Consider the following 27,657-nt stretch of genomic DNA (forward strand, 5'->3'; position numbering starts at 1 on the left):
ATAGATAGATAGATAGATAGATAGATAGATAGATAGATAGATAGATAATGATAGATAGATAGATAGATGATAGATAGATAGATAGATAGATGATAGATAGATAGATAGATAGATAGATAGATAGATAGATAGATAGATGATAGATAGATGATAGATAGATAAACAGATGAACTGGGATTTAACCTTATGCAGTTGCAGTTATGAAGCAGTTCCCAACATTGTGGTCTCAGTGTCTGATGCTGGCACTCGAAGTGCACAGGGCAGGCAGTTAGGAAGGAAGACAGGTGTAAAGTGGGGCGAAGCTAGGACAAGCTGGTACAAGCTGGCCTCTGCCCTTGGTGGTAAGAGCATCCACGGGAGAAGCTGGCATCCTTCATCATGGAGCCAAAGACACACCCAGCCCAGGAGTTGGAGCAGTTGAGAAGAAGCCGCAGGAAAAGGTGAAACAATTGCTGGCCCACTGCTGCCCCTGCCCTATGCAAACCTGATGAGCCAGCAGCCAGCCGGCGACAACCTGTGTGATCTACAAAATGGCAGCTGTTTCGCCTCTGCCTCCAAATCCTGCCCAAGAATCTCTATTGGTGCATCCTAACTGAAAGCATATGGAGAAGGTAATTCTAAGATACAGTTCATTCAGCCTGCTCAAGCTGATACATTACAAAGCCACAGCACAGAGACTGGAGGAGAGTGGTGAGAAGATCTGTCAGTGGCTGCTGGGGAGAGCAGAGGCACCTTGAATGCATGTGTCTAATAACCTCTGCGTGGCTTTTATTTATTTATTTATTTTTAGAGTTGGAGGGGCAACTGGTAGTAGCCATCTCTTATTTGGCTTTAGCCTTTCTTCCAAAACATACAGAATCCTTTTATTTTTTTTTTTAAGATTTTATTTATTTATTTGACAGAGAAAGACACAGCGAGAGAGGGAACACAAGCAGGGGGAGTGGGAGAGGGAGAAGCAGGCTTCACGCCGAACAGGGAGCCCGATGTGGAGCTTGATCCCGGGACCCTGGGACCATGACCTGAGCCGAAGGCAGACGCTTAATGACTGAGCCACCCAGGCGCCCCGAGAATCCTTTTATGTTATAGCTTCAGTCAAGGTGCATCTGATTAGTTGTCATTAGGTTATGGTTATAGATGTTTCATTAAATAATATTCCAACTTTCAACCATTATTTTTTTAATAGACTTTATTTTTCACGAACAGCTTAATGCTTACAGCAAGTTAAACAAAAAGTAAAGAAAATTCCCATATACTTCCTTTCCCTCCACACACATTTTCCCCTATTATTACCACCTTGCAGGAGTATGGTACCTTTGTTACAACTGATGACCAACAGTGAAACATTACTATCTAGAATCCATACTTTACATTAAGGCTCACTCTGTGTTGTACAGTTCTCTGGCTTTTTATAAATGCATAATGTGATGTAGCCACCATTACAGTATCATACAAAATAGTTTCACCTTTCCTTCCCTACCCCCCACCTCATGATCCTCTGGCAACCACTGATCTTTTTACTGGTCTCTATAGTTTGGCCTTTTCTAGAATGCTATATATTTGTGATCATAGAGTCTATTGCCTTTTCAGATTGTCTTCCAAAGCGGCTGTATCATTTTGCATTCCAACCAGCAATGAAGGAGAGTTCTTGTTGTTCCACAGCCTCAACAGCATTTGGTGTCATTTTTTGGATTTTGGACATTCTAATAGGTGTGTTGAGGCATACCATTGTTGTCTGAATTTGCAATTCCCTAATGACATGATGGTTAGCAACTTTTCCTGCTTATTTGCCATCTGTACATCTTCTTCAGTGAGATATCTGTTCATAAGTTTTGTCCATTTTTAAGTAGATTCTTTGTTTTCTTATGGTTGGGTTTTAAGAGTTCTTTGTATATTTTACATACAAGTCCATCATCAGGTATGTGTTTTACAAATATTTCTGCCAGTCTGTGATTTGTCTTTTCATTCTCTTAACAGCCAGTACTTTTTAAAGCCCCTTGAAAGGCTCAAAGACCAATGGCAGACATGCCGTCTAATTGATTTTGTTTTTTAATAGCAAAACACCCCACAAAAGGCAGAAGGATAGCAATGTTTGAGCAAAATGGCACCTTTTGAGAATTAGGCACTGTGGAGTAGCAGCTGCTCTTTCTTCCAGGAAACCCACCTGGATTACATCAGCCGTTGGCACCCTCTTCTGCTTCTCAGCCCTTATGAAACACTTGAAGCTGGACTCAGCTTCTCCCCCAAATTTGGTATCTTAATGGTGATCCCATGGTCGCTTTGTCCCTGGGCCAGAGACTCAGCCAACCCTTGGATGTCCCTTTGACTCCTCACACCCACAGGGCCCCACATTGTTATCAGCATCTCCCCCAAAATTGTCCCTTCTCTCACATCCGCATTTCAAGGTCTGCTCCACCTAATCCCCAGCCCAGAGCCCTGGACCTCAGGCTGGATGCCCCGCCCTCTACAGCCAATCAATCTCCTGACCCACTCACTCAGTTGTCTCCTCTCGGCTCCACAGCCCTATACGGCCCACCATTGCCCTCGACCCCCATACCTCATCCTGCTCCATCCCCCTCCCTCAGTCCCCAGCTTTATTCTCACCCCACCACCTCTCCCCTCATGTGTTTTTTGAATAACTACTTAGAGAGTCGGGCTTTGGACTAGACACTGAGGACAGCGTGGTGACGGGGGCAAGCACGTTCAGTGAAATGTCCCTGAATGTTGCCATTGCTCAGGGCCCTGTCTGAGGCTCTCCAGAACTCCTGGCCCAGTATCCAGTGCTTTCTGGGGCAGCCCACAGACCCCTCACATTACCTGTGTCCCCAACTGCCCCGGCCCCGCTCCTGCTGCTTATTTTCTACCATCCCTACCTGATGATGGTGATGTGTCTAAGTGCCCCACTGAACCTGAGCTCCGTAGCATGGAGACTGGGGCTGTCTCGTCCACCGCTGTGTCTCCGGGGCAGGGTCGGCTCACGAATGTTATGGAATAGTAAAGACGAACGAATACCTGGAAGAATGCATGACGGGGAGATATCAGGGTCATGCTATCGGCCCCCTATCCCTCAGTCAGACCTGAAACACCCTGTTTCTGAAATCAAAGAGCAGTAAGTCTGGCATCTCCGTACCTGGCCTCCTAGGATGAAAGTCCCATTTTGTCAAGAAAATCAAGGAAGGCATTTGGGACCTTCTGCCTCTTAGGGGACACTTGGTGGTGAGCGGGAGGACGAGGAAAGCGAACGGGCCTCACCGTTTCTCCACACGCCTTTCATCTTCACTCAAAGCGACCCACCCCGGAAGAGCGAGAGACACCGGACGGCTCAGCGGGCAACCGATGGCGTCACTGCCGGCGCGCTCGTGACGTCAGAGGCGGGCGCCACACTTGAAGAGGGTGCGGGAAGACGCTCCGAGTTATCATGGAGTTAATGCAGGAAGCGCGGGAACTGGGTTGCTGGGCGACGGAAGAGATGGGGGCGCCGGTCGCAGCCCGAGCCCCGGAGTCGACGCTGCGCAGGTGAGGGACGCTCTAAGTGTGAGCACTCCCAACCCTGGAGATAGTCTCTGGGGGTGAGAACCCCACCCCTCAGTGAAGACCCGCCTTCCTCTGCCTCAGTGAGAATGACCATTAAGGGCGGCCCCCCACACACACCCAGTAGTATGTCCAGGAGGAGGATCCGGGGTTGAGTGAAGACCCCCCTGGGCGGTGACCCCCACACTCCCACCCCCTACCCCGTGAGACCGCCCAGAGTGAGGGTCGGCCGAGGCACCAGTGAGGATCCTCTGAGAGTTAACGAAGCCCCCTTCCTGTGTGGAAGTAAGATCTTTGGAGTGAGACTGTCTCTGCGACACCCTACCACCCCCACCCACCCTAACCAGTGCAGAGACTCGAGTCACCAAAGACCACCCCATTGGAGGTTGAATCTATAGGAGTGATGACCCACATCTGGTAATGAGAGCACTTCTGGCGGTATACTCCCCACCCCCTCCTCTGGAAGTGACTAGAGATAGCCCTCTCCCAGGAGAAAGGAATCGCCCCACCAGGGAATGAGAATATCCCTACACCCAGTGAGAAGCCCACAATTCAGTGACCGAGAACTCCCCAGGAGGGAATATCTCACCCCAGAAAGTATGGACCCTCTTTCCCCCCAGAAGTGAGAATTCCCTGGTAAAGACTTTACCCACCACAACCACCCTGCGAATAAGGCTGATCCACCACCCTGTGTGATACCCAAGGCATACCTTTACACACTCTCCCCACAGACTGTGTCTGGGCCAGGGGGCCGACATCTGGGCCTATGTTTTGCGGCATGTGCACAGCCAGAGGTGAGCCTGGCCACATGAGGGAGGCTGTGACGGGAGGGGACACAGGCAAGCCCCACAGTAACACCTCTTCCTTCTGCCTCTCCACTGTAGGAGTGTCAAGAAGATCCGGGGAAACCTACTCTGGTAACTGGTTCTAAAAGCTCTTCCTTCCTATTTCCCCTAGTCCCATCCAGCTGTGTTTTCACCCACAGCCTCACACCTCCTGTCATCCCCCTGGAAGTCCCTGTCATCCCCTAACTCTGACAGTCCCTGTCATCCCCTGTCGTTTCCTCAGGTATGGCCACCAGGACAGTCGAGAGGTGAGAAGCATGTCTTACAATATTTTCTTTCATCCAAAAAGAGGACTTGTAGATTTCTGCTCTAGGCCTAGCCTTGTGCTATGGGATGCTGGGGACACTGGGTCACAAGACAGCCCTGATCCCCACACTCACAGGGCTTACAGTCCAGGGGAGACAGGCATGAGCTGGGTGTTGAGGGGACATGGATATGAGGCATCCAACCTGATGAGGGGAGATGGGAGAAGGGACTGGTTTGGGAGATATACTGAGGCCATTGTAGGACCTATTATATGCAAGGGGCCCTGGTGACATCTAGGGGGAGGCTTCCAGAAGACCTTGGGACCCCTAGATGTGGGGCTCAGTGGGGAGGTGAGAACTGGGGCAGAGGTGTAGTGTCATCAGTCAGAGACAGGAAACAATTTAGGAGGATAGGGGAGGCAATCCCAGGAGGAAGGAGGAGGCCAGATGGTACCCTAGTGTTCTTCTAGGCCTAGAGAATCAGACACAGAAACTGCTTACGATAAACCCTCTGTCACCTACCGGGCAGGCAAGGAGACCAGTGCTCCACAAAGAGCAGTCAGGCCAGGCCAGGCCAAGACCCAGCCAGGCCATGCATCTGACTCTGTACCTGATCTCGCCAGGCCCGTCGGAAGCTGGAGCTGGAAGCCACTGTTGCTCGCCTGCGGGCAGAGATCCAGGAGTTAGACCAGAGCCTGGAGCTGATGGAGCAAGAGACCGAGGCTCAGGGTGACCTATGGGGCTGGGAAGATGAGCAACAGAGTGGGGGTAGGGGAACGGCTGATAGCCACGTGTTTCTCCTCCAGACATGGCCCTGGAGCAAGCCCTTCAGAGCATTCAAGACACCCAGCGTCGTGCTCTCCTCCTCCGGGCCCAAGCTGGGGCCATGCGAAGACAGCAGCGTGGGCTGCAAGATCCCATGAAGCAGCTGCAGAATCAGCTGAGGCGTCTGCAGGACACAGAGAGGTGGGCCTCAGGTGCCCAGGGACCAGCCTTCACCAGGCAGGGCGGGCAGACATTTTCCTTAGAGACCTCAATGCTCCACCCTGACCCTTCTTGGGTTCCAAAATTCTGAGCTCCACTCCTTCTTAGGATTTAAAGTCCGTGAGGTCAGAAAGTTTTCTCATCTCAGCCACTTATATTTCCAGTGCTTAGAATGTTGCCAACTGTATATCTAGGGAATGTGCTAGGGAAAGAACAGTAAATAAGGGACAAGTCCCTGCCCTCCTGGAGCTTACACTCTGATGCAGAGGAGCCAGATGATAAACTAGTATAATTGCACGGAGAGATAAGTGCTATGATAAAAAGGTGATATGATAGTAAGGGCGAAGGAGATGCTACTCCAGGGAGGGTGGTCAGAGAAGGCATCTCTGAGGAGGTAACATTTGAGTTGGGGGAGGAATCTCCATGGAGAGGGACAGCAAGAGCCGAGGTGCCGAGTTTGGCATATGGGAAGGACAGCCAGGAGGCCAGTTTAGCTTTAGTTACACAGGCAAAAGGGAGGGCACGAGGAGGTAACGTCAGAGAGGTGGACAGAGTGCCATGGAGGCATCAGATTTTTACTCAAAGGCTGGGTTCATGCCTTAGCCTGGCCACTTACAACTCTGTGACCTTGGGCAAACTACTTGGCCTCTTTGTACCTCAGTGCGTAAGCTCTATGGAATGGGGATAATATTAAACCTACTTTATAGGGTAGGTATGATAATTGAGTTAAATCATGCAGAGTGCTTAGAAGATACCTAATACCAATTGTGATGAGAGTGCTTAGAAGATACCTAATACCAATTGTGATGGGAAACCTCACATTGTTTTCGAGGGTTTTAGGCAGCAAGGTGACATGATCTGTCTGAGGTTTTAACAGGATCATTGACTACTAGATGGAAAACAGACTGCAGGGGGCAAAGAGCAGAGGCCAGTGAGGAAGCTAATACAGCCAGGAAATGTCAGTGGCCTGATTTTAGAGGTGGCCCCTGAGATCCAGGCTCAGTGACTAGCCTTACAGCAGGAGGAGACACAGACATCTGTTCTAGCTCCCTTTTCCCAGGGACTCCCACCCCAACTCTGTTTCTCTCTCCAGGAAGGCCAAAGTAGATATAACCTTTGGACCCTTGACATCAGCAGCCCTGGGCCTGGAGCCTGTGGTCCTGGTAAGAGTCCTGGGCTGTGGGGAAAGGAGTGGGGAGTCAGGTCAGGTGGACCTGTGGGTTCCCCTCATGCCCCATCCTCTTCTTCCCAGGGTGATGTCCGAACAGCCTACACCCTCCGGACCCAGTTCTTGCAGAAACTCCTAATTCCTCAGGCCAAGGGAGGCAACATCCCGTGAGTGTCATCCAGGCTCCATAGACCCTGCCAAGAACCTGGGCTTTGAGGGGGGAGTTACTTTCTGTTAATTCCTCAGACACTCAGCCTCTGGACTATGTCAGCCCCAGGCCTTGCCCTGACAGGGCTCCCAGGCTAGGACAAGGAAGAGACAAATCTATCACAGACAGTGGCAGCCCGGGTGGTTAGGGCTGTTGGGGGTGGGGAAGTCTGAGAGACTCCAGGTACCCAGAGGAGACACCGTCCTCACCTAAGGAGTCAGGGAGGACAGGTTCTCCGGTGAGGAGGCTTAGCCAGGGTGAAAGGTTAAGACAGTATTCTAGACAAAGAGCACGTGTGAAAGGCCCTAAGGCCAGCTAGTTGGTGTAAGCGGGGAACTGAAGTCTAACAGGCATAGATAGACTTGGTTTCCTCATCCTTAAAATGGGGGCAGTGATAGCCCCCCACCTTATAGGGTAGTGGTGATCAGTAGAGGGAGAGTTGATGTGTCTTGTAATATTCTCTGTCCCCTTCCCCAACCCCACAGAACCCCTCAAGATGACTACTTTGGAGCTTCCTACCGGCAGTGGCTTAGCTCAGTGGAGGTGAGGGGGACCACACCTTCTGCCCCATGAGCAAACCTCAGGGTGCCAGGACCTAACTCTTGATCCCTACCTCATCACCATGGATCCCAGCTCAGAGCACTGCCCCCCATTTGGCCCTACTTCACCCTTCCCCCCACCAGACACTGCTGACAAACCACCCTCCGGGCCACGTCCTGGCCTCCTTGGAGCACTTGGCTGCAGAGCGGGAGGCAGAGATTCGGTCCCTGTGCAGTCTGGATGGACTCCGAGATACGGAGATAGCCAGGTATGGAGTGGAGTGCTCCTAAGGGCGGGGCAGGGCGGGTGGATGGGTAAGCCGGAACAGACTCAGGACCAGGCACAGTCACCTGCTGATGGGAGTGGAACTGAAACCCAGTGACCAGTCTGGCAGGTGGGCTGACATTGGCCACCCCCAAGAGCCCGGGCGAGGGGGGAGGGCTCCTCCCTCAGTGGTTTTACCCCACCCCCAGGTCCCAGGTACCAGACCAGTCAGACTCCAGCCAGGCCCTGCCATCCATGGTGCATCTCATCCAGGTGACCCCCAGGCATCCTTCCCAGGACTCCATCCCCTCATCCCCTTCCCATCCCGAGGCCTGCTTGATCCCCTCACCCCCAGGGATGATGCCCACCCTGACTTTGTACTCCTGCCCCAGGAGGGCTGGAGGGCCGTGGGTGTGCTGGTTGCCCAGCGGGGCCCCCTTCTGAAGGAGCATCAAATCCTGACCCGGCGCCTCCAAGGCCTGATGGAGGAGGTGAAGAAATGTGCCCTGGGATCCAGCGAGAGGTGAGGGGGCTCCCTCAGCAGAGGACTCTAGGCCATCCCTTTCCCAGAGGTCTCAGAATACTAGACTTTTCCTGCCCCCATGGCTCCCAGCTCTGCCTCCCTGCTCTCCTGGTTTGTCTCCCTGTGTTTGTGGCTCCCTGTGCATCCTTACAGATCTGATCTCCCTCCTCCGCTAGGAGGCTTAGCCATCTTCCTCTCCCTGGTTCTCCTCTGCTGTGCCCCAGGCAGGCCTTGATGCTGGGGCTCCGGGGCTGTGGCCTGTGGGCAGAGCTCAAGGCCCTGCGTGCCCAGAGCCAGGAGCTGGAGGAGGCGACTGGGCGGCGGCAGCTTATGCTGCAGGAGCTCCAGGCCAAACAGCAGCGGATCCTGCGCTGGCGCCAGCTGGTGGTGAGAGGCCGGCCTTGGGGGAAGTGGCAGCGCCTGATGGAGGGCCAGAGAGAGGCTGGGAGGCTTAGGATCTAGAACTGGGCCTCTGGTGGTGAGGAGAGGCCCAGGGTGAGCCTCCCAAGAGGAAGCAGGACCTGTACAAAGGGGAGGGCAGGGCCAGAGGGTGGGAGGTGGGAGGTGGGAGGTGGGAAGTAAAAGGCGCCCATCTCGGTGGCCTCATGGTTGCCCAGGAGGAGACACAGGAACAGGTCCGCCTTCTCATCAAGGGCAACTCAGCCAGCAAGACGCGCCTGTGCCGGAGCCCTGCAGAGGTGAGAGAGAAGTTGGGGCAAGATTTGGGTAGGGCCGGGGCTCCTAGAGATGGGGCCAGGTGGCTCCAGGCTGCCCCTCCCATCCCTTTCCTTCCCCACAGGTGCTGGCTCTGGTTCAGCGAAAACTGGTCCCCACATCTGAGGCGGTGGCACCCCAGAGCCAAGAGCTGCTTCGCTGTCTAGAGGAGGAAGCCCGGCATCTGCCCCACCTTCTGTTGGGCACCCTGCTTCGGCACAGCCCCGGAGGGTAAGACTGGAGCCACCTCTAAGTCCCCTCCCATGGGTGACTATCACTCCAATTCCGCACCAAAAAAATAATCCCAGGCCTCCAGTGTTCCCAAGCTGCCAGACCTCACCCTCAGGTCTCAGTCCCACTCTGGAATCCTAGTCCCCAGACCCACCTCCAAGTTCCTGGGCCTCCTGAGGCCACCTCTCAGCCCCCAGAACCTCTGGAATCCAAGCCTCCCTCCAAGTACCCCACCCAACCTGGACTGTCCCTCCAGATTGCAGCCCCTGCCCACAGTCCTGCCATCCATCCACCAGCTGCATCCTGCATCCCCGAGGGGCTCCAGCCTCATAGCGCTGAGCCACACACTGGGGCTGCCTGCAGGGAAGGTGAGTGCCTCTCCCCTAGGACCTGTCTTCCCACCGCTCCTCCCGCCCGAAGTGACCATCCTTCCCCCTCCCTCCAGGCTCCGGAACTGCTCCTCCCAAAGGCCGCCTCTCTTCGTCAGGACCTTCTATTCCTCCAGGACCAGCGGAGTCTCCGGTGCTGGGATCTGCGCCACGTGAAGACCAGCCTGCCACCAGGACCATCCACCCAAGGTAAGGCCTGCCCTGCCTTCACAGCTGGCATCCCTGCCCATTCCCAGGGTCATCAGCCTCCAGAAAAAATCCCAAACACCCATTGCTGACACAGTGCCTACTGTGCACTGAGTGCTTTAAGCATGCTCACTGGTTTCATCTGCACAGCAGCCCCATGGGGTTAGTGCTGCCATTTGCCCCTTTTACAGAGGCAGGAACTAAGATGGGAGGCCTTGCTGGCTGCCCAGGTAGGAGAGCTAGGATTTAAATCTGACATTTAATCTGGCAATCTGACGTGTGTCTGTACTCCTAACCAGGTGATCCTGCCCATTAAATTGCCAAGTACTCATGTATCACCATCCAGTAGGATATGTGAGTAGTTAAAAGCTAGGCTGTGGGGTGCCTGGGCAGTCAGTCGTTAAGCGTCTGCCTTCGGCTCAGGTCATGATCCCAGGGTCCTGGGATCGAGCCCCGCATCGGGCTCCCTGCTCCGCGGGAAGCCTGCTTCTCCCTCTCCCACTCCCCCTGCTTGTGTTCCCTCTCTTGCTGTCTCTCTCTCTGTCAAATAAATAAATAATATAAAATCTTAAAAAAATAAATAAATAAATAAATAAATTTGCTTGTTTGACAGAGAGAGACAGCAAGAGAGGGAACACAAGCAGGGGGAGTGGGAGAGGGAGAAGCAGGCTTCCCGCGGAGCAGGGAGCCCGATGCGGGGCTCGATCCCAGGACCCTGGGATCATGACCTGAGCCGAAGGCAGACGCTTAACGACTGAGCCACCCAGGCACCCCTAATTAATTAATTTTTTTAAAAAGGCAAGCTAGGCTGTGGAGTTAAACTCCTCTCAGCCCTACCTCTTCCCTGCTTTGCGATCTCCCAGTGCCTCCGTTTCCTCCTCAGTGGAGTAAGCATAATCACAGTACCTTACAGAGTTGCTGGGAAGACTCAGTCCGGTTACCCAAACAGGGCACTGAACAATGCACAGCATTCAGTAAGCGCTACGTGTCTCTGGTGTGATTACGATCATTTCGTCTGCACATGTGCAGTCTCTTTCAGTCCTTACAATGAGGGTAGGATGTTCTGTTGTTGTTGTTATTGTTGTTTTTGAGAGAGAGGGAGGAGCAGGGTGGAGGAGAGGGGGAGAGAGAGAATCTTAAGCAGGCTCCATGCCCAGCACAGAGGCCAACACGGGGCTCAGTCTCACAACCCTAAGATCATGCCCTGAACCAAAATCAAGAGCCAGATGCTTAACCAACTGAGCCACCCAGGTGCCCCCAAAGGTAGGGATTATTAAGACCCAACTTACAGATGAAGAAACTGAAACTCAGAAAAGTTGTTCATTGCTAGATTCCCTCGGGAAGGACTTGCTAGGCACCTACCAGCTACTGGCCCCGAGAGCTCAATGGGGAGAGAGGCCAGAGCTGCCCATCCCCGGGGATCCCAGTGGTAGAAGCAAAGAGCACAGAATCAAAGGATAAATAGGTAGAAGAGGGGTATTGATGAGAAATGACTTGGGGTGCCATCAGCAAAGCAGGAAGAGACCATTTTTGAGCCTTTGAGTTTTGGGCTCCTGCCTTCCCCTCTCCAGTGAGCAGGGAGCTATGTGTGGAAACAGCCCAAGACATGACACAGCATCGTCCCACCCCATGGGCATCTTGGGTTTTAACATGTAACAGAACATAGTTCCCTCTGTTCTGAAAAGCAGTTTTGTTTTTCTTCAGCCTCATTTCCTTCCCTCAATAAATGACCCCACTCTCCTTACTAAGGCCGGCCAGCCAGGAGTCATTCTTATTTCCTCCCAGCACCCTAACTGCTGCCCCCCCACCCCGACCTTCAACCTGTCAACAAGCCTTGTAGGTCCCACTCCAGCATGCCCCAGTCTGCCCCCTGCCCCATGTTACACCCGACCACAGGAGTGGCTGAAGAAAGGGCAAGTGTCGCGCCTGAGGTTGGAGGCAAGGATGGAATGGAGCCAGGATTCAGGCCCAGGGGCTCTGACTGCACTGCTGATCTGTACTTGCTCTGAGATGGACCTGTTTGGGGCCTGTGGAGAGGGACTAGACCCAGTCATGTCTCCAGGGGGAAATACTGCTGGAGTGAAGGGCTGTAGCAGTCTAAGGAGGAAGCCTTGGGTTGGGGAACACTGGGAAGGGCTTCCAGGAGGAAAGATGGTGTCTCGAGTGAGCCCAGAGGGATAGGCGAGGTTTTGGTGGTAAGCAGAGGCCACATAGCGCAAACTTTCAAGTACTAGGCTGAGGAGCTCAGACTTTGTCTTGGGGGCACTGGGGAGCCTTGGAGGGTTCCATGTAGGAGAGGGAGAGGATCAGGTTTATGCTTTAGAAAGATCACTCTGGCTGCCATGTAGAGAATGGACCAGAATGGGAGGCTGAGGCCTGGAGCCTAGGAGGGAGGCTGGGGGAGAAGTAGGGAAGGGGGGAAGAAGGGGAAGGATTGGCCAAGGAGATTGATAGTCTGTCGACGAGGGAGGAAGGTATCCAGGATGAGGCCTGGGGGATGGTGGGCTTGCCCCCGAGATGAGGACCTGGGAGGAGGGAGAGGTTTGGGAGAGATGCTGAGGTCACGACTAGGTGACTAGAGACTTGGGGACTTATTGGCCATGAGGCACCAGGGAGCCTGAGGACTCAACACTGCCTCCTGGGTTTCTCACCTGCAGAGCTGCTGCAGATCCGGGCATCCCGGGAGAAGGAGCAAAAAGACAATCTGGGGCAGGCTCTGAAGCAGCTGGAGAACCTGCTGAAAAAAGCACTGGAGCGAATCCCCAAGCTACAGGAGGTTGTGGAGGACTGGTGAGAGGGGCATATGATGGTGGGGCAGGGTGCTGAGCTGGGTGGACCGGGCAGAACTCGGGCGGCGGAGGGAGGGCAGCTGGTGACAAGCAGGCCATGGTGTTGGGGGGGAGGCCGAGTGTCTAGAGGTCCAAGCCTTCCTGTGACGCTTCCCTTCCCCAGGTGGGAGCAGCCAGGCCAAGCCGCCCTGTCCGAGGAGCTCTGCCAGGGCCTGTCCCTGCCCCAGTGGCGGCTGCGCTGGGTCCAGGCCCAAGGCGCCCTGCAGCAGCTGTGCAGATGAAAAGGGGCCTCCAACAGGAGTCAGGAGCTTCATATTCACCCCTCCATGAGACCTTTGGAAGAGAGTATCACCTGGATGTGTCAACCCATTGTCTCTACCCACACTTGCTGTCTTCCTCACAGGCATTTCTGTTCTTCTCAACTGCCTTGGACCTGTCCTTTCATCCCATCAAAGCCAAGAGAATGGGGTACTCTGGACCCCACCCTAGGTCCCCCTGAAACTCCTCTCATCACTCTCACCCTCAGCAAAAAGTCATTGAGCACCTGCTCTAAACACTGAGGATCCAGCACTGAACAAAATGGACAAAAGTCCCAGCCTTCAGGAAGTTGTTCTAGGACAGGGAAGCAGACCCCTGACAAGTTAAGTGAGCAAGATATGTGGTATGTTGGAAGATAACGGCTCTGGAGAAAAATAAAGCAGGCTGTAGGAGGTGCAACTTTAGATAGAAGGCTACACACACCCTGTAAAGGTAATGAGAGGGACGCACGTGGGCATCTGAGGAGGGCTTGTGCAGGGCTGGAGTGGGAAGGAGGCTAGAGCTCAGGCAATGGCCCTGAGCTCAAAATGCTGGTGTGAGGGTCGAGGAGGTGGGGGTGTTCAGCGGGTGTGGGGGGGTGTCTTCTAGTTTTTACGTAGTTTCCTTTTTTGTATTTAAATCTCTGAAGTTGGGGCGCCTGGGTGGCTCAGTTGGTTAAGCGACTGCCTTCAGCTCAGCTCATGATCCTGGAGTCCCAGGATCGAGTCCCGCATCGGGCTCCTGAGTCTGCTTCTCCCTCTGACCCTCCCCCCTGTCATGTGCTCTCTCTCTCTCTTTCTCTCTCTCAAATAAATAAATAAAATCTTAAAAAAAAAAAAATCTCTGAAGTCATTTGGAATTTATCCAAGTGGATCCAATTTTGTCTTATTTTACATATATCCCAATAGCATTTCTTAAAATTCTCAGAGCAGTGGTTGCCTCTAGAGGTGGGTAGCAGGGATCAACCAAGGGAGGAGACGGGAACTTTCTAGAGTTGGAAATGGATTACATGTTGAAAGTAGTAGGGATAGGTGTCAGAACTCATCTAGCTATACTCTTAGGTCTGTGCACTTCACTGTGAATTATTCTTCAACTTATAAAGTAAAACCTTACCCACCTATATAAAGTAAAACTTCAGGTGATTTGAGATGCCACCTCTTCATATGCTAAATGTCCATGATTAACCAGGCTGTATCTGGCTTCTCTCCAAGTCTATTGTCTGTCTGACTCTCATATGCCATCCCCACAGTGTTCTAATTACAAAGGTTTTGTGTTTTAGTATCTAAAATGGCTGGTTGCTGTTTTGCTCTAGTTTCTTGAGGTTTCCCTGTCTCTTCTTGCTAATTTTTTCTCCCAAATGAACTTTATACCCAACCTGCCTGGTTCCAGAAAAAATACAAATACGGATGGGAGTTTTGCTGGGTTTACAATAACTTTACAAATGAGGGAGATTTGACATCTTTATGTCTTTACCGTATCTCCTTTCCCATGTGCCACCTTAGTGTTCCCCTCGTCTCTTCATCTTGGCTCCTAGCCAAGACTGAACATGGGGGTCCTTGTCCCCCCTCCCTGCTTAATTTTTCTCCATAGTACATCTTTTAACATACTTTGTGTTCTATTTTATTTATCCTTTGTTGTCCTCCAAACAGAATGTGAGCTCCATGAAGGTGAAGTTCTCTATAAACCAGAAGTTGGGCAGACTTTCCTAAATATGATTCAAAATCCAGATGGAGTAGGGGAATTATTGATGAGAACATAAAAACAAGCTTTTGCAGGGTGCCTGGGTGGCTCAGTCAGTTGAGTGGCTGACTCTTCGTTTCCACTCGAGTCATGATCTTGGGTTTGTAGGACTGAGCCCCGCCTTGGGCTCCTGCTCAGCACAGTCTGTTTGGGATTCTCTTTCTCCCTCTCCCTCTGCCCCTCCCCCTGCTTGCACACACTCTAAATAAATAAATAAATAAAAATTTTTAAAGAACTTTTGCATGGCAAAAAAAAAAGGCAAAATAAAAAGAAATGATAAATTGGGGGGCGGAATTTGCAATTTATATCATAAAGGGATGTGTGTGTGCAGACGCACACGTGTGTATGTCAAAGTGGAAAAGAAAAATTCAAAGTCCATAGAAGAGTTGGCAAAGTAAACAGACAATTCTCAGAAAATATCCTCCAATTCAATATAATAAAAGCAAATTAAAATCCTACTTTGATACATTTTCCACCTATCAGACTGCAAAAAAGGAAACCCAAAATTTTGGAAGCTCACTGTTGACAAGGCTGTGGGAAAACAACACTTGGTGCATCAGTGGACAGGCAATGTGGAACACCTATGGGACAATCTCCAGCAAAGCTACATACGCATTTACTCTTTGCCTAAACAATCCCACTTTTGGATTCTACCCCAAAGATATGCTGGGTGAAATACAAGTTTGGGGTCCATATACAAAACAACTAGACTTTTCTTCAAAAGGTCAATGGGGCTCAGGTGGGGACTGCTTTAGATTAAAAGAGACATGACAAATGTAAGGTGGGTCTTGATTGAACCATGGAATTTTTTTCAGTGAAAGTACATTTTGGGGGCAACAGGAAATTTGAAAATTGGGAATGGGAAACATGTTAGAAACATGTGTCTTTGTTAAATGTCTTTGCTGGGATAATGGCATTGTGTTTAGGTGGGAGACTATTCTTAGAGGATGCATATTGAAGTATTAAGGATAATGTCTGTCACTTTGAGATAGTTGAGAAGAGAATAAGGTAAAAGGGACAGGGATGGAAGCCAAACATCTATGAATATACACTGTTTCATACTTTGCACTATGGAAACATCTAATTTTTCATAATTTAAAAAAGTGAGAAAAATCCCTAAAAATTGAAAACAAACAAACGAACCTAACTATATCAAGTTGGTGGCACAATTGATTCAGATAAGAAGTATTCCAGGTTAGGTTAAAATAGTACTTTCAAGGCGCCTGGGTGGCTCAGTCGGTTAAGCATCTGCCTTCAGCTCAGGTCATGATCCTGGGGTCCTGGGATTGAGTCCCACATTGGGCTCCCTGCTCAGCGGGAAGTCTGCTTTTCCCTCTCCCCCTGCTGCTCTCTCTCTCTGCCAAATAAATAAATAAAATCCTTAAAAATAAAGTAAATAAAATAGTACTTTCACTTGATGCCTCCAGTGGTACATGCATCCTAAGGGAAAAAGAACTGCAATACAATCTTAAACTGCATCTATTAGTCTTGTTTGTAATAACACTGGTTTTTATTTTGATAAAAATACATAGTTTACGTTTTTGAGACCTACATTATATATTTTGAAATTATATACTTGACTAAAGCAAATAAGTATTTGTGCTAATGTTACTGGGAACCAAGTTTTTTTTAAAGTAGGCTCCATGCCCAGCGTGGAGCCCAATGAGGGGCTTGAACTCACGACACTGAGGTCAAGACCTGAGCTGAGATCAAGAGTCAGATGTTTAACCGACTGAGCCAACCAGGTGCCCTGCTGAGGACCAAAATTTTTAACATAAATGAAGTATCAAATCAAAGGAGTAAACTTTAACTTTAACCCTGTAATCTTTCATTTGACTTAGAAATAGCAGACTGAACTTGTGGGTTTTTCTCTTTCTAGAAAATATGTATTTCCCTAGCCCAGACCACAGAAAAGGTCTAAATATGATAACCCAGTAATAATGAGCAACCAACCCCAGATTGTGGACTCTAAATGCCATTTTTTACTAGTTGGAACCAGGGATCTTTGGGGAAACAGCTGATTCCAGGTCTGGGACAGGAAATTGGCAAATGAGTATGAGGCATCATGTGCCAGAAAGCAAGGAAGTCCTCCAAGACTAGTGAGTTTGAGTCAGAAGGACTCAGGAGTCAGTCTGAAGTGGCTGCCACTGGCCAAAGATGGGACATTCTGAGCAGCAACTAGAGCAACTGCAATGATTTGAAGCACATGAAATATGTTCGAAAATGTAAGTTCATATTAGTGTTCATACAATACCTCACTGGTCACCTTTGAAGGGTGCTAGGAACCAAGTCGTTTTGATTTTTTTTTTTTTTTCATAAAATAGGGAAAGAATCAAGCATGTCTTTCCTGTATCTGAACAAGTGACCAAATTCTTGATAAGGGGGAAGTTATTTATGAAAGAATAACTGATCATTACAGAGAGAATAATAAAATTTGAAAACCACTATTTTACATATATCAACAAAGTAGTAGATGCAGGTAATAATGATCAAGGGCTGCTAAAGCTAGTAGTGGAAAGGTTGATTGGCCATCTTAAGATGGAGCAGGATGACACTGATCAGTCTTAGGGCACCAAAGGAAGACAACTAGACATCATGTGCTCCTGACAGAATACAATAAGATACATTACAATAGCACTTGGAGGACGTATTCTCTCACCAAATAAAACCTAAATCTAATCAAGCTTCTAACTGTCAATACACTATATAAGAAAGGGGGGAGAGGGCAGTGAGGAACAAATGAAACAATATAATCAGTTAAACCCAAAATGTAAGATATCCTATAGGACAACTGGTCCGGTTTCTTCAACAAATAGAAGGCAAAAAAAGGTGGGGATGAAGCGGAAAAGAAGGAAAGGGAGGGAGGGAGGAAGGAAGAAAAAGTCGGGGGAGGGAAATTTATAGATTAAAAAAGACTGAAGAGGGGTGCCTGGGTGGCTCAGTTAGTTAAGCAACTGCCTTCGGCTCAGGTCATGATCCTGGAGTCCTGGGATCGAGTCCCGCATCGGGCTCCCCGCTCAGCGGGGAGTCTGCTTCTCCCTCTGACCCTCCCCCCTCTCATGCTCTCTCTATCTCATTCTTTTTCTCAAATAAATAAATAAAATCTTTAAAAAATAAAAATAAAAAAAATAAATAAATAAAAATTAAAAAATAAAAAAATAAAAAAGACTGAAGATTTTAAATGCTGGAACAATTTCAGCAACAAAATAACTAAAGTAGTATTGAATTATAACCCGAAGTATAAAATATCCGTGAGTCCACACTGACAAAAATGATGTAATAAAGAGCCCAAGGCAGATGCTTAACCAACTCAGCCACCCAGGCACCCCAAAAGCCAGTATTTTAACAAAGCATTCATTACTGCTGATTTAGACCTGGGACTTCAAAAAAACCAAGACAGCCAGTAAGTTTTGACAGGGGAAAAAAAAAAAAGACCCACCAAACAACCAAATGCAACGTGCATACCTTATTTGCAGCCTGATTTTATACAAAGACATTTTGAGGCAGGGAAATTTTAACAGTCTGGATGTTAGACGATACTAAGAAATTAATACTCTTTTTTTCTTTTCGTTTTTTATTTGTTTTTGTTTTTGTGGTGCCGAACCCGGGAACGAACCAGAAATTAATTTTCTTGGGTATGAAAATGCTCTTTTTTTCTCTTAAATAGTCCTTATCTGTTAGAGATCTATCATGAAGCATTTACGGGTGAATTTATTAATGCCTGGAATTTGCTTTAATATACTCCAGCAAAATAATAATAATAATAGTAATAATAATAATGAGAGGTATAGGTGAAACAAAAAGGGTAGAATATTAGTAATTGCTGAGAGGTACCTGGAGGTTTGTTACATTCTTTTCTAATGTTGTGTATTTTATTTATTTTTCTTTTTTAAGATTTTATTTGACAGAGAGAGTGCAGGCGAGCACAAGCAGGGGGAGCAGCAGGCAGAGGGAGAGGGAGAAGTAGGCTCTCCGCTGAGCAGGGAGCAGATGGGGAGCTCGATCCCAGGACCCTGGGATCACGACCTGAGCCGAAGGCAAAGGCTTAACCCACTGAGCCACCCAGGCGCCCCTAGTGTTGTGTATTTTAAATATTCGTAATAAAACACATTGAAGACTACAAAAAGGATCAGCTGTGTCCCAAGAAAGTACACAGCGACCAAACCTACACACACGTGACTATGAGGTGACGCATTTTACCACTCTCTCGGCCTTTACACGAACTATTCTTCCCACCCAGAACATCTCCATTTTCATCTAGCAAATCTTCAGACGTCACCTTCCCCAGAAAGCCTGGGTCAGGTGCCCCCTCTGCGCTTCCCACATCCTGACCCTTGTCTTCCCGGAAGTCGCTGTCCGGTAGTGTGTCTCTACCGACTGCAAGGCCACGGCATTCACCACTCTCTAGCCTCGCCCAGCCCCGGGCTGATGTGGACCTCAGTGGGCTTTAACACTTCCGGAAGGAGCCTCAGTGGCACAGGCGGAGCCTCCGAACTTTTCTGAGCTCTCAAAAGTCCAGTTTTCTCTTTAGGGACGGGGCCAACGACTTTACAGCGCTCTCATTAGCCCTTACTCCTCCAATGAAGGCGTGGCCGCCTCACTTAGCTGCACTTACTTAGAACCAGGCTCCTCATTGGTTCCTTTTTCCGACACTCTGATTGGTCTATATTCCTCCTCGGGGTGGGCCCTCCAGGTGTGGCCAGATTCTCATTGGCCTCGCTCCGTATGATGTCATGGACCAGCGCCCGTCGCTTTCACTGATACGTCATTCACGGGCGCCAACCCCGACAAGATTAGAGAGTAGACCGCGGAACTGGCCGAGGTCGCTGAGCTGAGGCGGTGGAAGTGGCGACAGCGACGGCAGCAGCGATGGCCGGGGCGGGGCCAGCCCCGGGACTCCCGGGTGCAGGAGGACCTGTGGTTCCGGGCCCTGGCGCCGGCATGCCGGGCAAGAGCGGGGAGGAACGCTTGAAGGAGATGGAGGCGGAGATGGCACTGTAAGGCCCGCAATAAAAAGCCGTCCCAGAGTCAGAGTCACCGAGCCCTGGAGTCTCCAGGCCGAAATTAGCCCGACACGGCTCTCTCATGGGGAAATGGGACTTTTGGGATTGTGGGGGTGGGAGGAAGAAGGGGTGAAGGCGCTATCGCAGTATACCCAGCGTTTCAGAATTAATGCGAGGTCCTGAGCTGTGGTGTCGGTTCTGCCCCCTTAGGTTTGAGCAGGAAGTTCTGGGGGCTCCGGTAACCGGCATCCCAACTGCTGTGCCTGCGGTGCCCACGGTCCCCACGGTAGAAGCGATGCAGGTTCCAGCAGCTCCTGTGATCCGCCCAATTATCGCAACCAACACTTACCAGCAGGTACGGCTGGGCTAAGGCATATAAATCAGAGAGCACAGTGCCTTGAACGCAGTGTTTGTATACAGAGAGCTATTGACATGTTGACTTATCGATTAGCATGACAAATGTTTTATGTGTCAGGCACTGAGAACACAGTAACGACTAAGCAAACAATATTTCTGCCCTTTGGGAGCTTATATTCTAGAGCATGTTGTCTGGTAGAACTTTCTGTAATGATAAAGATATTCTGTATCTATTTAAAATTTACATTTAAGTTAAATAGTTCCTCAATCTCATTAGTCACATTGACCTGCTTAATAGTAAGCTATGTATGACTAGTGGAGAGAGAGACTACTAAAAGGAAAACAAGTAAATGAAACTTGTTTATTCTGTCAGTAATCATTGGGTGCCTTCTATGCATCAGGCACTATTCTAGGCATTAAGCACATAACAATATAGAGAAATATAATATAGAGAAAAACAATTGCTACCTTTCTGGGGTTTACATTTTACTGGGGAAAGACAGGTCAAACTAAAGTAAGAAAGGCAGAGGTTTATCAGCGTGGTCAGGGAAAGCCTTTCTGAGGAGGTGGCAGTTAAGCAAAGATATAAAGGACATGATATAGGGAACCATGGAGATATCTAGGGGAAGAGCATTCCCATCAGAGAGAACTGCCAGTGCAAGAGCCACGACACAGGTGCATACCTGACATGTTCAAGGAACAGCAGAGAGAACAGTGTGGCTAGAGTAGAGCGTGCAAGAGGGAGAGTGGGAGGAGATGAGGACAGAGAGGTGAGAGACCAGACCTGATAGTGCCTTGTGGGCCACCATAAAGACCTTGGTTTTTACTCTGAGATGGGATGTTGCTGAAGGATTTTGAGCGGAGCGGTAATATGGTCCAACTTAGATATTAACTAACTATGGTTGTGTTTGGAGAACAGACTGAAGGGGGCTAAGGCAGAGTCAAGGAGACTGAAGAAGAGGCTACCATAATCATCTAGGCAAGAGTTAATGATGGCTTGGACCAGGGTGGAGGCATGGGAGATGAGAAGGACAGGCAGGACATAACTTCAGATAGTGTTAAATGCATTGAGGAAGATGAAACAGGATAACAAGAAAAGTTGCTACTGGGAGGGGCTAAGGACAGCTTTCACTAGTATGATCCCAAAAGCCTCCCTGAAAAGTGACATTTTAACTTAGACTTAAGGTTGACAGATAGCCAGCCCCACACAGAATGCAAAGAATGAAACCCTTGGCCTCCCAGGGTAAGCCAGCCAGGGCACCTTGGGGGCACTCACCCCAATTTCCTCCCCAACAGGTCCAACAGACTCTGGAGGCCCGGGCAGCTGCTGCAGCCACAGTGGTTCCTCCCATGGTGGGTGGCCCTCCTTTTGTGGGTCCAGGTAAGCAAGGAGTGGTGGAGGAGAGGGAGCTAGGGGATCAGGCAGGGTGATAAAAAGGGATGCCTGGGACGCTCCTCCCACCATCCTTGTCTCTTCCCATTCCAACAGTTGGCTTTGGCCCTGGTGATCGGAGTCACCTGGACAGTCCAGAGGCTCGAGAAGCTATGTTCCTGCGTCGAGCAGGTAGGTCTGGGCCGGGAACCACACATTTGACCAAGCACTCTTGTTTTGACTACTGCAGCATCTTGCCGACATCATTGCGCTAACTCAGCCACTTCATTTCATCCCCGCTCTGACATTATCATCTTTCTAAAGCACAAACCTCATCATATACTTGTCAGTTTGGCCTTAGTAAGGCTTCACTTACCATTGCAAACCAAATCCCTTATCATTACTCCTAATCCCTACTCTTTGCTGTGTTTCTCCATAGCACTTAATGCCTTGTAACAAGCTATACAATTTATTCATTATGGTTATCACCTTTTGTTTCCTCTAAAATACAAGCTCCATGAGGGACAAAAGTCTTGGTGCCTGCCACATTGTAAGCATTATGTACTATCTGTTGATGGGATAAATAAACCATCAAATAAGCACCAAGCTCCTCACCTGGCAGTCAAGACCCTACATCACCTGGCCCCTTACAGAGAGATCCACCATATACTCCCCAGGAGCCCTAAGCATTGCTAGAATATGCCCACAGTGTTCTTGTTGACCTCCCTTTTCTCCCCTGCTCACTGTCACCCAACTATAATCTTCCAAAGCCTATTAACTAAATCAGAATCAAGTTAACTAAGATCTGTCCTCTCCACAGGTCATTCTTACTTTTGTTGTCAAGGTGACCTTTATACACACGGTCAATTTTTGTGACACTGCTTCCTTATATGTATGAAAAGAATACGTGTTCTGTAAAGTTCTGGTACAATCTCTATTAGATCAAACTTGCTGATTGTGTTACTTAATTCCTGTTATACTTTTTTTATCTGATGTCTGAGGAATCTCAACATCTTTTATTCTTTAGTATGCTTGATCAAAATGCACATCTGACCTGGTCACACTGCCCAGCTTCCAGCCCTGCTGTGGCTCCCTGCTGCCCTCAGGAGGACATCCATGGTCCAGCCAACAATGCTGTGCTTGGATGCCTACTGACCTTTTGACCATTCTCTTACGATGCTCTCCAAATTTCAACTTCTGCTATTAAAATTATACTAAACTGAACTGGGAAAAAATTTTATTTGTAAATGTTCCCCTTGCTAGTTGTCTTTCTAGTCACCCTTTGCCTGACCAAAGGCAGTTGGGTCTTTATTATCCTTTAGGTTTCAGCTCACAGGTCTGTTTCTCCAGGAAGCCTCTAGCCACCCTGGCTAGGTCAGAGGGCTCCTTTGGGCTCCCACCACTCCCCAGGCTTCCCCCTCCTAGTTCCAATCACCCTGCCTGGGCTTTACCCCATCCTGGCCCTGATGATCACTCTGGGCTGTCACTCTCTGATGATGGGTCTGTTCCCTCCGGTCTGGGACCAGGAGCTCCCTGAGAGCCTTGGGTCTTTCAGTGTGTCCCTAGTATTGTCCAGGAAAGGGACAGGCCCAGAGGAGATGCTCAGTGGTAAATTTTTGCTGAATGAACAAATGGAAAGACTCCTGTATCTCCCAGAAGGTTCCCCAGACTCTTCTCCAGGATCTCTTGGATGCTGAGAGTACCCACACACACACACCTCACCTCAAGTGCCCCGGTCCCCCATGACACACACCCCCATCTCTCTCTCCCACAGCTGTGGCCCCCCAGAGGGCCCCTATCCTGCGTCCGGCCTTCGTCCCCCACGTGCTACAGAGAGCAGGTGAGGGGGCCAGGGTCATCATCTCTGCCACATAACTTCCCCCCTAAGCCCTCCAACTCCCCCACTAACACCCTGACAGATTCTGCTCTTTCTTCTGCAGCAGGTGGTCCCCGCCCTATGGCCCTGCGGCCCCCTCACCAGGCCCTCGTGGGCCCCCCTCTGCCTGGCCCCCCCGGACCACCTATGATGCTGCCACCGATGGCTCGGGCCCCAGGGCCCCCCCTGAGCTCCATGGCTGCCCTGAGACCTCCCCTGGTAAGTGTGGACAGGGAGCTCATGGACAGAGGTGTGAAGGGTGGGGAGATGCTCAATCCTGGCTTGATGGGCCATGTCTAAGTCTGCCTTCTCACTCTCGGACTCTGTCTCAGTCTCTCACTATTTCTTTTTGTGCCTAATCTGTTTTTGTTTCTTTTTGTGAGGAAAGTAGAGAGAGAAACACAGGCCGTGGGTTGTTTCTGTCCCTGTATCTCTATTTTTCTTTTGATTGTCCCTCTCTATTTTTCTGTTCTGGTATCTTTGTCCCTGTGTCTTGTCTCTGACTAGAGACTCCTTTCTCTGTGTAGGTGTCTCGTCTGTTCTCTGGCCTCAGGCCCTTGCTTTGTTGTACAGGATGAGAGTAAGGTCTGAGCCTCTGAAAAGGCGCTCTTCTTTGTCTCCCCTTGCCCACAGGAGGAGCCAGCAACACCTCGAGAGCTGGGGCTGGGCCTGGGGTTGGGCCTGAAAGAGAAGGAAGAGGCAGTGGTGGCGGCAGCAGCCGGGCTGGAGGAGGCTAGCGCAGCGGTGGCTGTTGGGGCAGGAGGTGCCCCCACTGGCCCTGCGGTCATTGGGCCCAGCCTGCCATTGGCCCTGGCCATGCCTTTGCCTGAGCCTGAACCCCTGCCCCTCCCACTGGAAGTTGTACGAGGCCTACTGCCCCCACTGCGCATTCCTGAGCTCCTGTCCCTGCGTCCACGACCCCGGCCCCCACGGCCTGAGCCACCCCCTGGCCTCATGGCTCTTGAGGTAAGCAGGGAGCATAGCAGTCGGGGGGAAGGCAGGTAGAAAGGGCGGGGAGGGCAGACAAGAACGCATGGCCTTCCACATCCAGGAACACATGTAGCCCTCTACTGATGGAGGGAGAAGGGACCCAGGAAATTGGAGGGGCTGGGAGGACATAGGAGAGAAGGAGGCAGACACAGGTACCTCACATTCAGAAGTACATCCAGTTCTTTAATTATGGAAGCAGGAGAGTGAGGGGCATAGGCAGGTGGGGGAGCCTGAAAGGGACACATGGGTCCAAGCCCTTTGCCCCCCATCCCCCTTCCTCTACAGGTCCCAGAGCCCTTGGGTGAGGACAAGAAGAAAGGAAAGCCAGAGAAATTGAAACGGTGCATTCGCACAGCAGCTGGGAGCAGCTGGGAGGACCCCAGCCTGCTGGAGTGGGATGCAGGTAAGGGGGCCCAAGTGCAGGGCCAGGCATTGCTCAGTCAGGGATGCACCAAGGTCTCCTCCTTGGGGCAGACACAGGGAAGGTAAACCAGGTCACTCCACAACTGCCGCCTCTCTATAGGGCAGGCCCTGTTATTTGCCTACATGGTGGAGGGCTAGACTATGGCTCTGAGGGGCAGGCCCTCACCTAACCACTGAACAGAATGTGGTAGAGGCAATTGGCACCTAGGACTTTCTGAACTCTGTTTTATTCATGAGAGGCCTGGCTTGCTAAAGGTAAAAGAGCATTTTTTTTTCTCTCAGCTTCTTACGAAAAATTTTAAACACTGGGGGCGCCTGGGTGGCTCAGTCAGTTAAGCATCTGCCTTTGGCTGAGGTCATGATCCCAGGGTCCTGGGATCCAGCCCTACATCGGGCTCTCTGCTCAGTGGGGTGTCGACTTCTCCCTCTCCCTCTGCCTGCCACTGCCCCTGCTTGTGTGTGGTGTGCTCTTTTTCTCGGTCAAATAAATAAATATAATCTTAAAAATAAATTTTTTTAACACTGAATTGCACAGAGAACAGCCATGTATATCCAGCACCTAAATTCAGCAATTGACATTTTGCTGTATTCACTTTATCCTTCTATGTGTATGTATGGTTTTTCTGGATTTTGCTCAGTCATTTGGAGCAAGTTATAAATGAAGTTATCACTTCCCTCCTAAATACCTCCGCATTCATCTCCTAAGAAAAGTAACAGTCTCGGGGCGCCTGGGTGGCTCAGTCGTTAAGCGTCTGCCTTCGGCTCAGGTCATGATCCCAGGGTCCTGGGATCGAGCCCCGCATCAGGCTCCCTGCTCGGCGGGAAGCCTGCTTCTCCCTCTCCCATTCCCCCTGCTTGTGTTCCCTCTCTCGCTGTGTCTCTCTCTGTCAAATAAATAAATAAAATCTTTAAAAAAAAAAAAAAGAAAAGAAAAGTAACAGTCTCTTTTATATCATAATATCATTAACATTCCTAAGAAAATGAATGGTCATTCTATGGTATCTCATATTCCCTTTATGTTTAAGTTTTCCCAGTTGTCCCTAAACCATCTGTTACAGCCATCTTTTCCTGTGAATCAGGATGCATGAAGTTTTCAGTCTCTAGATTATCTTTTTTTTTAAAGATTTTATTTATTTATGTGAGAGAGAGCATGAGATGGGGGAAGGTCAGAGGGAGAAGCAGACTCCCTGCTGAGCAGGGAGCCCGATGTGGGACTCGATCCTGGGACTCCAGGATCATGACCTGAGCCGAAGGCAGTCGCTTAACCAACTGAGCCACCCAGGCGCCCTCTAGATTATCTTTTAATAAGAATGGTCTCCCTCATACCACTTTGTCTTGTGTATAACAGTTTTTTGAAGTGTCCAGCCCAGTTGTTTTGTAGAAGACCCCTCCCTCTGAGTTTACCAGACCATTTCCTCTGAGGGCGGTCTAACTTGTTCCGGGAGAGTGTCATTAATCACCACAGAAGCTGTGGGGCAGCCACAGTGCTGGCTGAGGAAGCGGACCTGACGTCTACCTGCCCCAGGCCAGGGCATGGCAGTGTCAGCCTAGATGTGGTCAGTGCAGGCTGTAGACCCTAGTTCTGTGACCTTGGGCAAGTCACTTAGCCTTTCTATCCTCCTTTCCTCACTCCAGCAAGGGGATAATAATAGCATGTGCCTTGTCAGGGAAGGGATGCTTTGGGCTTGAGTGTGTTTGGTCTGGCTCAGGCCCAGCCCGGGGGATATGCTCGGGAATGGCAGCTGAGGTCAGCCTTGGAGAGGGATCAGACAGCGTTGAACATGTTTCGGGGAATTAGGGTGGGCTTTGCAGAGAAAGAAAACGGGTGTCAGGAGCTTTGGGGATATCCATGGGGAGCTGTCCAGGAGACCAAGGGATGCCAGGGGCTTAGAGGAGAGGCCAGGGCTAGGACAGAGGAGCCTTCATCACGGCAATGGGCGAGATGGCCCTGGGGTGCGGAAAGGCAGTGCAGGTAGTTGAAAGTGAAGACTCTGGAGCCAGGTGCCTGAGTTCTTGTCCTAGCTCGGCCACTGCCTGGTTGAGTAACTTCGGGCAGGTAACATGACTTCTCTGTGCCTCGGGGTAAAAGGGCCATTGGGAGTTCCAGATGTGTTAAAACCTCACGAGTACTTAGCCAAGAGCCTAGCACAGGGTAAATACCATACAGATGTTGGCTGTTATTACGGAGAGGGCCCCAGCCTGAGACTGCTGGGGATACAGAGGGAGGAGGGTTTGGGGGATGCCTCCAGAGCAGGGGGGCTATTTAAATAAGGCAGACACAGGGCCAGACTTCTGTATCTTCTGACCGCCTCTTTCCCAACCCCAGATGACTTCCGGATCTTCTGTGGGGATTTGGGCAATGAAGTAAATGATGACATCTTGGCACGCGCCTTCAGCCGCTTCCCATCCTTCCTTAAGGCTAAGGTGATCCGAGACAAGCGCACAGGCAAGACCAAGGGCTATGGCTTTGTCAGCTTTAAGGACCCCAGCGACTACGTGCGCGCCATGCGTGAGATGAACGGTGGGTGAGGCCTCTCTCAGGGACCGTGGGTGTGACCAGCATCTGGCCTAAGCCTGACCCCTAGCCTGACCTTGAACCCTCCATTCCCACAGGGAAGTATGTGGGCTCACGCCCCATCAAGCTGCGCAAGAGTATGTGGAAGGACCGGAACCTGGATGTGGTACGCAAGAAGCAGAAGGAGAAGAAGAAACTGGGCCTGAGATAGGGTCTGTGGCCGGGCACCCGCTCCCTCCTGGCCGGGCGCTGGCTCTTCTCCCAGATCTTTGGAAGATCCCCAACTATCCACCCACCCACCTTCCCCAAAACCAGTTTCAATAAATTTACGTTATTTCCGTCCCTGGCTGGGCTTGGAAGCACTCTTTGGGGAGCAGGGCTTGACATCCCCCAATCTGGGAATAGTGAATAGTGTGGAGCTTTAAAAGTTTACCTAGACAAACATGCAGATGGGCATTTTTCCATCGCTA

General features: G+C 50.3%; 3 protein-coding genes across 5 annotated transcripts in view; 2 read left to right on the forward strand and 1 right to left on the reverse strand.

Annotated features, from left to right (window-relative positions):
- The window catches only part of ATP4A (ATPase H+/K+ transporting subunit alpha), an 84,591-nt gene extending 81,310 nt beyond the window's left edge, over window positions 1-3,281 (reverse strand). The window contains exons 1-2 of the mRNA XM_032390175.1: window positions 3,128-3,281; window positions 2,871-3,009 (exon numbers count right to left, since the gene is read on the reverse strand). The gene's annotated coding sequence lies outside the window, so the exon portion shown is untranslated. The remainder of the gene's footprint in view (window positions 1-2,870; window positions 3,010-3,127) is intronic.
- Window positions 3,282-3,379: 98 nt separating this feature from the next.
- On the forward strand, window positions 3,380-13,500 carry HAUS5 (HAUS augmin like complex subunit 5). The gene is made up of 19 exons (XM_032390242.1): window positions 3,380-3,513; window positions 4,260-4,322; window positions 4,413-4,445; window positions 4,597-4,621; window positions 5,242-5,347; window positions 5,425-5,584; window positions 6,696-6,765; window positions 6,855-6,937; window positions 7,464-7,521; window positions 7,662-7,786; window positions 7,992-8,055; window positions 8,175-8,305; window positions 8,530-8,692; window positions 8,923-9,003; window positions 9,105-9,250; window positions 9,507-9,618; window positions 9,696-9,828; window positions 12,483-12,615; window positions 12,778-13,500. Exons 1-19 carry the CDS (start codon window positions 3,416-3,418, stop codon window positions 12,893-12,895), a joined length of 1,902 nt encoding a protein of 633 aa, XP_032246133.1. The 5' UTR covers window positions 3,380-3,415; the 3' UTR covers window positions 12,896-13,500.
- Window positions 13,501-19,429: 5,929 nt separating this feature from the next.
- Window positions 19,430-27,533, forward strand: RBM42 (RNA binding motif protein 42). Of its 3 annotated transcripts, XM_032390309.1 has the most exons (10): window positions 19,433-19,648; window positions 19,865-20,009; window positions 21,308-21,392; window positions 21,501-21,575; window positions 23,158-23,223; window positions 23,303-23,478; window positions 23,893-24,225; window positions 24,535-24,652; window positions 26,999-27,193; window positions 27,286-27,533. In XM_032390309.1, exons 1-10 carry the CDS (start codon window positions 19,521-19,523, stop codon window positions 27,396-27,398), a joined length of 1,434 nt encoding a protein of 477 aa, XP_032246200.1. In that variant the 5' UTR covers window positions 19,433-19,520; the 3' UTR covers window positions 27,399-27,533. The 3 variants fall into 3 exon arrangements, with proteins under 3 accessions (XP_032246202.1, XP_032246200.1, XP_032246203.1); XM_032390311.1 differs by lacking the exon at window positions 23,158-23,223 and having other exon boundaries at window positions 19,430-19,648; XM_032390312.1 differs by lacking the exon at window positions 23,158-23,223 and having other exon boundaries at window positions 23,324-23,478.
- Window positions 27,534-27,657: the final 124 nt, after the last annotated feature.

This window comes from Phoca vitulina, unplaced genomic scaffold (genome assembly GCF_004348235.1).
Source record: "Phoca vitulina isolate PV1807 unplaced genomic scaffold, GSC_HSeal_1.0 scaffold58, whole genome shotgun sequence".
Lineage (NCBI taxonomy): Eukaryota > Metazoa > Chordata > Mammalia > Carnivora > Phocidae > Phoca > Phoca vitulina.